A 13,598-nucleotide genomic window follows, 5' to 3' on the forward strand; every position below is an offset into this window, starting at 1 on the left:
TTTGTTCGCTTTTGTCTCTATTTTTTCTTGCAGACGACGGCCATCGTAATATATTCAAGTTTCCATCATGAGTGGCGAAGCCCCCGAGAGCAATCATCCAGCTTTAATTAAAATTCTATTCATGGTCTAGGGTAAGAAAGGGGGAACAAACTTTGCTTGCCGCGCGTCCTTACAGTACATGCTTTGCCACTGTTTTTCGAGAATAGAAATAAATCTGAACCTTGCCTATGTTATGTGCACAGCATAACGGCAACGCTTACGAATAGCTTGAATGCAAGTAAGAAATAATCCACCATCAGCGTCACCATCGCTGCCGACGACAACGAGAAGCATCAGCTGATTCCACTGTCCTCAGACGAAAAGAGCTACACCAGATAACGGTAACAACGACGGCATCGACGACAGCCAACTCAACATCCACTCAACATTAGTTGGTTCGAGTGGCTTAGGACAACACCAAGAATACCATGGAAAATGTGTACGATAATGAGCTGGCGGAAAATGACGACCAAGTGGCGCACCAAGAACGCACGCCACCGCTGTCGGTTGCCAGAGCCTCCAGTACTAAGAGAAGAGCCAAATCCAGGGGCAACCACGGCGCACGGCTTCTCACCCCATCCCCAACACATTCGGAGACGCCACCCCGAGCTTTGCTACCCGCGACGCCTCCTTCGCCCGGTAGCTTTTCACTTTCGGCGACGACGGTAACAGCTCATACCACAGGCGACGTCGAAGAGCATGGCCAACAGCAAGAGCCCACTCCTATCCGTAAGCATGGCAATAGTAACATCAATAGCACCCGAAAGGCGAAAGTGGACTTTGTGCGTTTCGATTCGACCGAAATTCATTATACGGATCATGATGAGGTGCGGACCAAAATCTCGGACGAAATTAAAAGGTAAGTGGTTATCGAAGTTGACTCCAGTCTCTCGACTAGTTCGCAGTTGAGGTATAATTAGTTTTCTCTGAAGTTTTCTAGTAACAGTAATAAACTCGTTGTAAGTGGGTTGGCATTAAGAGCAGTAAAATTGGTAATTTATTTCAAACTTATTGCAAATTGTAATAATTTTCAATCATGTCTACGTTCTAATATCAGCTCAACGGGAGCGTACGTTTCGGTAATTTCGTAGACTTTTATTTCGCTGCCATACAATTCAGGATATTTTTTTCCGTAATAACCTTCCCAATTGAAATTAATTAATGCAAATGAAGCACATCATCGCTTGTAATGATCCTGCCGCTAATGGTTAACATAGTCGTCATCTGACATTAAAACTCGCACGATGGTTAAACACGCCATTTAAATCCACACGGAAAATTCAGCCATCAGTGCGGCGCTAATGGACCTCCAGTGTTTATCACATTACCTCGAAAATATGCTAATAAGCTCACCGGACGACACTTGTAGGCACACTGCAAATAACAAATTCTTTGACAGCATTAGGACTAAAAGCGCGTGACGGGGAAAAGCATGCTAATATTTACTTTTGGCGTCTTGGGATTATTGTTACTGGAGTGTGAATGTAATTTGTTGCATCAAAAGCAAACTACCTGGCTGCTAGAACCTTTGAAAACGGTGAAATTTTCGAGTGGGATCCATTCAGATTGATGGTGTTTGCACTTGTCATTCGTTTCGAGCTGTTTTCACACTTAAGTGAAAACAAAGTTCTTATTTGAACAAAAACTGATCAAATATGTTTAGCGCGAGGGGACAGAATGAGCATTGAAATCATTCCAAGAATTTGGGGTTTACGGATGATTCATGGCAAATTAGTATACTTTTGCTTTTAACTTAGCTTGTACTGAAAACATTATTTAGTTTATTTAGCATGTTCTGAAACATCTTTTCACAGTATTTGGTTGGTTTTTAATAAAAGGTAAATAGAAGTACCTAACCGCAGTTTTGCCATAGAGAACAGACGTTGATCTTATTTTCAAAAGATGTGTAAAAACTTGAAATCATTATTATAAACATAAGTGGTAATGCAACCGCTATGTGACGCTCGCGTCACTGACAAACCAAGCACCGATATCGATAAAATATTGATACGACAATATTTAAGCAGTGCAAGTGGCACCACAAGACAGATATCGTTAGTGTTTCATCTTATTTTGATTAAAACTTTTACACACGATTTTCAATTTTTTTATATGAACATGAATGTCTGTTCTTTGTGGTTTTACTACGTTTCTTCGCTCGTTTTCATAGATGAAGAAAATGCGTTGATTTTGGGAGATGGGAGATTGAAAAAGAATGACGAAAATGTATATAATCAACATGAACTTTTACGAATCTGTTTTAGGAATCTGGACTTTTTCTTCAGAATTTTGAAATTCTCTGTACCAACGTAGTACATACCAAAATTCGTTTATTAAATTAAAATAATTTTTAAAATGTGCGTACCTTAACCATATTGCACATATTGTAAGTTTTGATGATTCGATTCAGTCAATTTTGTATTTGAGAAACGTGACATTATAATGCAATCAAGGAACTAAAAACAAGTCAAAGCTTCAATTGTGCACAACTTTGGTTTACTTGACATGTACACCAACAATTACACCGAGAAATAAAATAAAATATTCCCGTAAAACAATTGAAAACCGAGAGCTTGATAATTTATAGCACAGCCGCGAACGGTACAATACATTTTTATTTGACTACTCCCCCTCGTGTAAGAGAAAAAATTCAGATTAAATAAATCAAACTGCATTCATTCAAAAACAAAGAGGAAAAAAAAAAACAACTTCATCACCAAACCACTAAGTGTCGGTCAACAAATTCACTCTGCGTTTGAAAATAAACCCACTCAGTGTGGTACGCAACGCAGCATGGTGATGCATTTCCCTTAAAAATAGCGCCACAACACATGTGCTTGGTAGTTCTATTATTGTTGTTGTGCTCCGTTGGTCACTAGCGCATCGGAATGATAGAAAAGGAAGCCGGGCGCTATGCCGAGCAATATGTCACATCTTCTAGTCTCATGGCAGTAGCATAAATTATGCTCTCTTGAGGGGTGGTGCGGCAGTCATGAAGACGCTAGGTGCCGAGCGCCGACTGACTTGCTCGCCCTGCCACTACTGAACGTCACTTTGTAGATGATGATGTATACGCGTCGAACGTACGAAGTGGAAATGGGTCTTGCTCTACGATGCTGTTTTTTCCCAGCCCTTTATGTTCGGTGCATGCATGAATGCATTTTGTTCTGGTTTCAGTAGCTATCTGTGTTGATTCTTTCATCGTCATCATCATCAGCGCCAGCCGAGCAGTTAGTTCAGGAACGCGCGACGCAAAACCATGACGTCATTTCACAAAACAAGCCTTCGAGTGAAAAAGAGCACATGTTGCGAGTATCGTGGTGAATAAAGATTGCTGTGAGAGTGTTCGTGCTGGCCCGAGAGCGTGGGAAATTGATAAGAAACCGATAACAGAGAATTGCGAGTGAATGTAGGAGAATGTTTACGAGAACTGTGCTGCCAGGATCTCTACGTCGCTGTGTTATTGAAGAATGGAGTTCCGGTTATTGTAAAAGCCACAGGTGTAGATTGAATTTTCGGCACACGAAGAACTTTTGTAAATTGCAATACTCTTGAATTCAGATAATAATTGAATTTTTATGAAAATACTTCTAAAGTATCTATTTTTAATGCAAGCTGAATAACTTTTGTTATTCCTTATTTTTACAAAATCAAGTATGAACACCGTTTTGTGAACCTCTTATTGTAAATAGCTCTAAAAAGTAATTATTTTAGTTATCAAAATATCAATGTGGTCCAAAACACGTGCAATGAATATATATATATATATATATATATATATATATATATATATATATATATCATTAAGTTAGCGATTAGTGATTAGCGAAAGTTCCGCTGATGTGAGTTGTTAAGTGTTCATCGGCAGATGGTTAGCAACAATCGTGAAAATTTTCTGAATTAACGCTGCAGCGATTTGCGGAGGATAAAGGTAAGACGATTTTTAATTACGACATTGTTATTATTTACATTGGTAGATTTAGTGTAAATTAAATTACAGTCTAGTTTAGTTGAGTATTAATAAAAAAATGAAATTTAGTGTTGATCACTAAGTATGTACTAGTATTTATTTCTATTATTAATATTCCGAATTTAATAAGCAGAATTTTAAATGGACATAACTTTATAATCTAAACATATAAAAATGTAGTCTTGTCTGTCTTTCTGTCTATCTATCTGAAAACAAAAATGTATGTAGGGGCTTTTGGGACCAGGAAAGGTTCCTAAGATGGTTTGAGGCCCCTCCCTTCTTTTTAAGAGAGTGGTCCGATTCAAATGAAACAGAAATTTCTACATAAATCAAGAATTGACCAAGCAAATGAAACCAAAATCGGCATGTGGAAGATTATAGGAACAGGAAATATTTCTGTGATAGATTAATGCTCCTCTCTTCTCTGGAAGGGAAAGATCCCATACAAATGAAACACCAATTTCTGCATATCTCGAGGATTTATCAAGCAAAGGGAACCGAATTGGACATATGGAAGTTTTTGGATCAAGAAATGTTCCTATGGTTGTTTGACACCTCTCCATAGTCTGGAAGCGGAGGGAAGGGGTCTCCGTTGCAAATGAAACAGATATTTCAACCAATTTTTTCTGGAAAACAGCCTAAAATGATCGGAATGATGCACAGGAGCCAAATATCAGCTACAGAGACTGCCTTTGAATTCAAGATAAAAAATTTCTGATTTTTGAGAAACAGCCGAAAATGGCCGAGCATCACCGAATATGGGTATTTCCGGAACCAGAGCAATGCCCAGATGCCATAAAAAGACTTCACATTCCATTTGAAAATCCTAGATGGTGACTTCCGGTTTCTGGAGAACATCCGAAGGTGCTTTAATACCACCAAATATGAGTATTTCCGCAATCGTGATGACCCACAGAAGTCAACAATCCAGCTCTGACACCATTTTGAATTCTAAGATGGCGACCTTCGTTTCCTGGAAAACAGTCAATAATGGCCGAATATCACCTTACATGGGTATTTCCAGAACAAGGAAGGGAAACAGAGGCCATTGACTCCACATACCATTTCGAAATCGAGATGGCGACTTCCAAAAAAAAAAAAAAACAGTCGAAACTGATCGAAAACTACCTAATATGTGTATTTTCGTAATCGGGATGATGCATTTAAGCCAAAAATCAACCCTGGACATCATTTTGAGTTTTAAAATGGCGACTTCCGGTTTCAGGAAAACAGTCCAAAATGACTGAATACCACCCAATATGAGTTTTTCGGGAAACTGATTGAGACCAGGAATGCCATTCCACATGCCATTTTGAAATTCAAGATAACGACTTCCTGTTTCTGAAAAAACAGCAGCAAATACCAGAGGGCCACCCATTAGGGGCCGTTCCTAAACCACGTGGTCATGTTTTGATAATGTAAACTCTGTACACCTCATTTAAAAATGGGTTTTTATGCCGATTTGAGAGTGGTTATGATGTTATCAGCTCAAGTCGGCTTTTCCCATTGCACACTTCATTTAGACTTTGTCAGTTGAAGTTAAATGAATAAATAAATAACTTTTTACCACCCCTTACCCCCCCCCCCTTCCTCCTTGCTACTTTTACCACGCGGTCTTTGCATTTGCCGAGTGCCAAAAATTCACTTAAATTTTTACATTTTTATTATTAAACTTTCAGTACATTCTATACATCCTAAATGCAAAAGCTTCATTCTTGACTTGGTGGCAACAATAAATCATAAGTCAGGAAACGTGGTCATTTCGTTAACCCCCTCACCCCCGTGCGTGGACTTTCGTAGTCTCTTGACAAACCCCCCCGTTCCCCTCTTTATGACCACGTGGTTTAGGAACGGCCCCTTATGGGTATTTCCTGAATCAAGGTGATGTATGGAAACCAAAAGGCGAGGATATTTTGATTCCGATACACCCAATCATTTCAATAAATTTGTCTTTTCAGTTTGAGCGTATCCAATATCCAATTCATCATGTAATGCAGACCAATTTTTAAATGTATGTGGAATCAATTAAAAAATTTTTACAATTATTTAAATAAAGCAAAAAATGTGTGAAACGAAGTTTGCCGGGTTCGCCGATTATTCTTAAAAAGGTTGGAATTGAAAAAACGCGTGGAAAATTAACTTTCAATAAAAATATATATTCATTTCTTCATTCTGAACTTTTAACTAAAAGTTTAGGAATGACTTCAATGATTTTTTCTTTGAAAAAAATTGAAGAAAAATTCTATCTAAGTTTTGTAAATTGAAATTTAGTATTTATTCAGATTTATTTAAGCAAAAAATAATTGTCTGTTCCACAGTGTATACATCTTTTACTTTGCAGCATTCGTTCCCTGGATTTCGATTGCATATGCTGTTATAGGGTAATCGCTCCATTATTCATCTCAACAGCTTGGTGCATCTATATTCATCTAATTTCTCTCATTTGTCCAATTTACCGTCAAATTTCTTCAAATTTTCGAAAGTTAATCTATTTGCTTCTCGATTTTCTGAAGTGGCTGAAAATTTCACTTTGAAAATATGGTAAAATTTGACGATAAATTGATCAAAAAGGCGTGATGAGATGAATATAGGTACTGAGATGAGTATAGGAGCGGTTACTCTATATACAAAAAAAGTCCCTTAACTCCTCAAAATAAAATGACTGGAATGTCACAAAATTTGATTGCAGAGAATGATTGCATTATAAAGTTTGAAGAACTATTGCTTGTTATGATTTTTCTAACCTAAATAACATAAAATTCAATAATTTATTACCTTTTACAAACACACCACAAACCCAAATTTTGTTATTCGACGGATTTCATCCCAAATCGTCTCAAGGATTGGCGGCATCCTCTCCGAATTGGTTGAAACTTTTTGGGTGTGGAGACACCACCTAATTAAGCATCTCTGCATACTTACTTTTTCCAAAATTAGTCTAGACTGTCTTCTGAAAAGGGCGAAACTTTTTTGCCGATTTTTTGTAAATCAATATAATTCAATTTAAACACAAAACATCGATTTAAAAATAAAATGGTCATCTGTTAATTGACTAAAAAATTTTTTGGTGGAAGACAACATCGTTGGCTACATTTCGTTCATACATCGCAACTTGAGCATATTTAAGGAAAAAAAGTTATTCTCAAAAATAAAACATTAAAATGCAAACTAAAACTAAGGTATATTATTTTTTCAGTGTAAAACAACCTGATAGAATGAAATACTTGTTATGTTTTGATTATTTTAATTTTAAACAATTTAAAACAAGTAAAACTCAATGCCTTATTTCAATAAATTATGTGTATGCATGTACCTAAAGTTCATTGTATTACAGATGTGAATGCTTCTCACATCTTATGAACTTACCTGATAAATTTACCTATGAAAATGGTGTTAATGTGAAAGAAAAAATCGATTTTTTTACTTTATAATTCAAATGTTTTATTTTCTAACATAATCGCATCTAATTCTTACCACTACTAAATACAGTAAATATTTTTGGGTCATCTTCTGAACTAGAATATCTTTAAACTGCTATTTGAACTGAACTGACGGTACTGCTTCTGAAAAAATAATTAAAAAAAATATTTATATAACAATACGTGCATAGTATGGTGCATTAACAATTAACTTATTGCATTTGTTATTATTTCTTTAAAAGTAATAACTTTCTTACCTCGCATGTCATTAATCTCTTCACAACTTGTTAATGGCTGCCCAGCATCAATTGATTCTTGCGGACTTTTAAACAGGTTCGTAACGTGCATACATATCACAACAGATACAATAGGTAAAAGATACGTACGTAGAATAAACATATATTCTGCAGGTAGAATAAACATGCATTGTAGCAGTCAAAACACCAGCAGCAGCACTCCTCTCGGGAGAAAATCACCTATCGCGTTTGGGATACCTGTGTTCTACAGCGGCCACGTGCTTCACGCAGGATTTTGCTTCCAGAGTCAAAAAAAAACACTCAAACACTGGTTCTATTATTACCTAATTTATTGGCATTACACATTCACACAACATAACATAACATAACAACAACATAATAATATTCTATCAAGGTGTTTTACACTAAAAAAATAATATAGATTGGTTTTAGTTCGCATTTTCATTTTTTATTTTAGAGAATAACTTTTTTTCCTTAAATATGCTCAAGATGCGATGTATGAACGAAATGTAGCCAACAATGTTGTCTTCCACCAAAAATTTTTTTAGTCAATTCAGAGATGACCATTTTATTTTTAAATCGATGTTTTGTGTTAAAATTGCATTTTTTTTTCAGTGTGGGACTTGATATATAATTTTTTCCATATTTTTTTTTTATAAAAATTCAAACAATTTCCTAAAAGTTACTTATAGAACACATTTTTGTAGAATTTGCCGTTTTTGAATTATATTGATTTACAAAAAATCGGCAAAAAAAGTTTCGCCCTTTTCAGAAGACGTAAGTATGTATGTATGCAGAGATGCTTAATAAGGTGATGTCTTCACACCCAAAAAGTTTCAACCAATTCGGAGAGGGTGCTGCCAACCGCGGGTTCATTTGGCGCGAAATCCGTCATTCTCTTTCCAATGCCAATGTTACTAAACATGTTTTGTGGATAAGTTCGAAACTGTGGTGTAATTTGAGCACTATTAAGCTTTGCCAGACTTGGTTTTCTCTGGTTTATATTATGAAATGTAACGATTATAACCAGCAAAAAGCAACTCCCAAACGCTGGCAACACGATATCCTCCTACTAGCACGTAATTTTCCACTAAGAGTGAGAGACGATACGCTGACGGAGAGCAAAGAGCCATTATTTGAAACCACTTGAGCGTTCTGTGTTGTGCCGTTCCGTCGCGGTCGGCATTTATTCACCACGTCGCCCTCATGGTCCTTCGCATATCGCATCCGCGCTTCAAACGCTATCCGAAATCCACCACAGCACCTTGTCATTCCGTATTGGCTCGGGACGCGCCGTTCAGTTACGACCAAGATCTCGCATGAACCGGACGGTTGGATAAGGCGTGTAGAAGCGGAAAACAAAACTTCATATTCTACCAATTGTTGCTATTGCTCACATCAGTATTCTTGCTGTGAAGCGTTTTGTAAGCGTTCGTTCTGAAAATTCATTCAGTCTTACGCCGCGCGAGGTGGGTTCTTTTGTTCCTGTTGGAAAACACGAAGTGCAAATCACGATAAAATAAAACAAATTTGCTTCAAGTGTTTTTTCGGTGGACTACCCGTGCGCTACTTTCTTGAGTCTCAGCAAAAATCAAGACACCAACAATAGCAGCAAACAAAGGTTTTTACAGTCATCAGAGCTGTTGCGAATGCCGCCCCCGCCACCAAGAACCCGTCGGTCGTCAAGAGAGTTATCCGTTTTTATTCCGCTGTCGTTGACTACGTCGAAGTCGCGTTGTTTTCAACCGTGCGAACCCCGGGCGAAAATTTATAAAACCGGCACCGATAGACTTAGCAGAGTGTTCTAATTGTTATTTTAGTTCTGTAAGCGCGAGTGCAGTTACTGTTTTCCTTCGAAGTGGACGGAATCAGCGAAAGTTTTCAGCGAGGGCAGAAGTGTACAGTGAGGCCTATGAAGCAGAACTTTCCGCAGCCGAAGGCGTTCTAGTTCGAACAGTTCTGCTGATCGAGGGAAAGTTCGTTCGTTCGAGACTGGCTCGCTATCCAGATATACGGAGTGGTGTGCACTGATTAGGTGGGTGATTAGCGGGTGAAGGGGGCGGCGCTCAATGAATAAAGCAATTGTCTGGGGCGATAGTCGATTCTTGTATGTCTTTGGAGCGGCGTTTACTGAGCGGAAAGGTTATAATTAACACTGAGGGACAAACGAGTGCAACGAATGCATATCGTCGTCCGTTGTTGGTGATCGCTCAGGAAGTGGGAGCCGGCGAAACGGGCATCGTTTTATCGCTCGAGTGTTCAATCGGCTGCAATTGATTGATTAATCGTGTTTGATAAAGAAGAAAGAATTGTGAGTAGTAAGCGGGAGAAAAATGCTTAGTAGTGGTGTCGCATGCAAGAAAGCGTGCATATGCTTAGAAGATCCACTCTGGCCCTTGTTCACTCAATCGAACGTTTATTGGCTAAGCAAGAAATGCTGTGTTTGATTTTGTGAAAAGTGGTGGGCAGTGATCTCAAACAGTTTGGATGTACACGTAGAAATAGATACTGTGCTTTCGGCTACAATTTTACGGGCCCATTCTGATGGCAATATTGTCTGTGGAAAGTGAATTAGAATTGCTATCTTGTCCAATGTTTGTCAACGCAACGGAAGACACCCCACCACCGGGTATGAACAAGAAGTCATTCGTCGAAGCCGATCGAGTCGTTCTTGTCTACATAAGCGTTCCATGACCGGTAGAGACCTTGCCAGTGGCTTTCATGATAATTAAGCTTGGTCTTTAGTCGGACCGGTTCGCCAAAACGACGGCATGCAGAATGTAAATAAATAATTTTTCACAATTCACCAGTGTCTTTAAATAACAACGGGGCCGATTAAGGTGGCAAAACAAAACATAAAAATTCAGCAGCCCGTCGAAACGTGAAGTGTTTAGAAGTGCGCAAAGATTTACAACCACCTTCTCGTTGATGCCAGGGCAGGTGCGCTCTCGTGTTTAAATAGTAGCATTAATATCGATCAGCTGTAATCGGCTGTCTTAGTAGGTGCTTTGCTTAAGTTTTGCTGCTCGGCGCTTGGTTTTACCTTATTCCAAAAATAGTGACCATAGTGGTGCGTATGTTTTGCGCAAATGTAGTGAAATATAATAAATATATAGGTATATGTATAATTATAAGTCCGAAAAATACCGATTTCTCGAAGTGCGTGTAGAAGCAATTAGCACAAAATTGATGGCTTCCAGCTTGCGGTTGTCGATGCTGTTGATGTGGCGTCTGCCGGCACGAGCGGATTAAGTGTTGGACCAACGAAACCGCCAGAAAGGGCGCCTGTGAAGGAACAGCGACGTCGTCGATACTGGCGAAGCGGCTGCTGAAGGTGCTTCACCTGGCCGTGGTGATATTAGCATATTAAAAGGTAAACGCTGGGTAGTGGAATAAGTAGAGTGCATAGTTTTTGACTGAGCGACGCCGTTATGGTATCGAGTTTTAAGTACTTATTAATGTTCGGTTGATCAGAGAGGTTTCAGACGAAATAATTTCTTCCTACTATTATTGCTCCTATTATTATGCAATATAAATAGACGAAAGTTAACTGGCAAAAGGTTTTCGAATATTATTTATTATTAAAACACAAAACTGTAGACAATATAAAAGAATAATAATGCAAATCAGATTAAAAGCGACATTTGACTTGTTAATTGTTCCAAGTTGGACGTTTGAATACCAAAGACGGGTATAATATAAAGAACAGACATTACTGTGGAAGGAATTTTTCTAGTGGAAAGAGGGTTTGTTTGTATTTTTCTAAGTCTCGGCGTTCTGAAAAGTTCCTCAACTTTGATCCACAATTCAATAAAAAGTTGGGATAGAAAAATTAAAACTGACCTAAACTAATACTCAGTCAACCAATTTTTTCTATTTACACTTTTTAACGTTCTCAAGCATTTCAGAGGATTTATTTTTTTCGGTTTCACTCGGCAGTACAAAAAAAACCCTTCGAAGTGTACGAAGGAACAAAATTCGAGACATCCAAAGCTGCGCATGAAATATAGTTTCATACAGGAACAATAATGTTAAACACGTCAAAACACAAACGACAAGTTGTTTTCCGTGTTTTTTTAATCAAATACAGGTCGGACTCGATTATCCGGAATTGTATTTTTTGGTGTTTGTTTTCAATTTTTATTCCGAAATTTTACCTTTACCATCCCTTCAGGCATATTTGTTACCATTTATGTCTTTTCCGGCATGTTTGGGACATGTTCGAATTGAGTGGAGCCTCAGAAATAATTTCTGGTTACGCCACTGCATCATTCAAGTAAAATAAAAAAGGAAATATTTATTTTATGTTCGTTAATCGCAGATTAGGATATATTTTTTGTGATCCGGAATGAAATTTTTTTTATGTTCCGGATAATCGAGTCCGACCTGTATCATGAAGAGTACTAGGAGAAATGAATATATATTAGGGTGCCAGCCAAAATGGTCATCTCGAATTAAAAAAAAAAACCCTATACAAAATGTTCACCTGCTCGAAAAAACACCCTGTGCGAAATTTCAGCTTAATCGGACTTAAAATGGAGTGGCGCAAAGCGATTGAAGTTTGGCTTTTCTGAAAACCGAAAAATCACCCAAGGGGGGGGGGGGGAACGTGAAATTTCGGGTTTTCGATTTTTTTTTTGATGCCAAATGACTTAAAAACGCCTGAAACGTCGAGAATTGGTGACATCTGATTTTTTTTTTGCAAAAATTTACTCTCTGGTACTTAGTCGTTTTTTCAGTTGTGCAAGGCGGAGTTCAAAATGTTTAGAATTTATCTTTTGAAATTGATCACTAATCTCTCGAAATAGCTTGTATAATGATATACACTATAACTAGCATCGAATACATTATGTTTCATTAGGGTGGTTCATTTATTCGGCGAAGGGTGGTTCATAATATTGTGAAAAATGAGTATAAAATAAAAAAAGCACTTCGGTTCGTTTGATTGGTTTGACGTCTTCGAAAAAGTTGTAGATAATAATTTTGTCTTTCCAAAAAAATTACACTTAAAAAATTATTTATTCAAAAAAAAGTTAAAAGAAAGATTAAAAATTAATTATTCAAAAGGGCTCATTTTTAAAAAACTTGATTTTTCAAATAAAACCTACAAAAGATTACCTAAACAATGAAACCAGTCCGATCATTTAGAAATCAAGAAAAATAAGTTATCATTTTTTGAAAAAGAAAATAAAAATTCAAAAACAATATGTTTTCAATTATTTTTATTAAAAGGTATATTTTTTTTGAAGGACAAAATATTATCTACAACTTTGCCGAGGCCACTATGCCGTTTCGACTGTAGACATATTTTTAATTTCCAATAGAGCACTCTATGAGGATTTAAAAAGATTTCAACAATCAAAACCTTTTATTTGATTGGCATAGTGTATCTTGCAAAGTTGTAAATAATAACTTTGTTCTTCCAAAAAAAATGTACCCTGTGAAAAAAAATAAATTTAAAATATATTATAACTTTTTTCTGATTCGTTGTTCAGGAAAACTTTCGTAGTTTTTATGAAAAAAAAATTAAGTTTTTTTTTAAATGGGCTGTTTTGGATAATTAATTTAGAACTTTCTTTTATTTATTTTTTCTCAAAAAATCAATAATTTGTTTTTAGAGTGTATATTTTTTTTTTGAATAACAACATAACAAATTATCTACAACTTCGCCGAAGATGTCACGCCGCTCAAACGAACCGTGTTGGCCCTAAAAAATTTTGTAATCATCAATACTTATCCAAAATAGCATTTTTCAATAGCTTTTCAAAAAATGAGTTGTGTTTCAAAAAATTGAACCAATAGCACAAAATGGCATCTTTTGCCTGTAAAAACGTCTATGCAAAGTTTCAGCCAATGAACACGTTCACGTTCTGATGATGTGAACTTGACAGAAAATGTATGGTCGAACTGTCA

At 37.0% G+C, this 13,598-nt stretch overlaps 1 protein-coding gene across 11 annotated transcripts in view; it reads left to right on the forward strand.

The window, feature by feature from the left end:
* Positions 1–13,598, forward strand: part of LOC129725096 (potassium voltage-gated channel subfamily KQT member 1-like) — a 612,086-nt gene that overhangs the window by 256,602 nt on the left and 341,886 nt on the right. For 6 of the 11 annotated variants that reach the window (XM_055680533.1, XM_055680531.1, XM_055680530.1 and 3 more), the window contains one exon: positions 34–898. In XM_055680533.1, the coding sequence (XP_055536508.1) occupies positions 468–898 (431 nt within the window). In that variant the 5' untranslated portion in view covers positions 34–467. Of the gene's footprint in view, positions 1–33; positions 899–8,973; positions 11,059–13,598 lie in introns of those variants that run through there. The other 5 variants (XM_055680546.1, XM_055680545.1, XM_055680547.1 and 2 more) reach the window with 5 other exon arrangements.

This window comes from Wyeomyia smithii, chromosome 2, assembly GCF_029784165.1.
Source record: "Wyeomyia smithii strain HCP4-BCI-WySm-NY-G18 chromosome 2, ASM2978416v1, whole genome shotgun sequence".
Lineage (NCBI taxonomy): Eukaryota > Metazoa > Arthropoda > Insecta > Diptera > Culicidae > Wyeomyia > Wyeomyia smithii.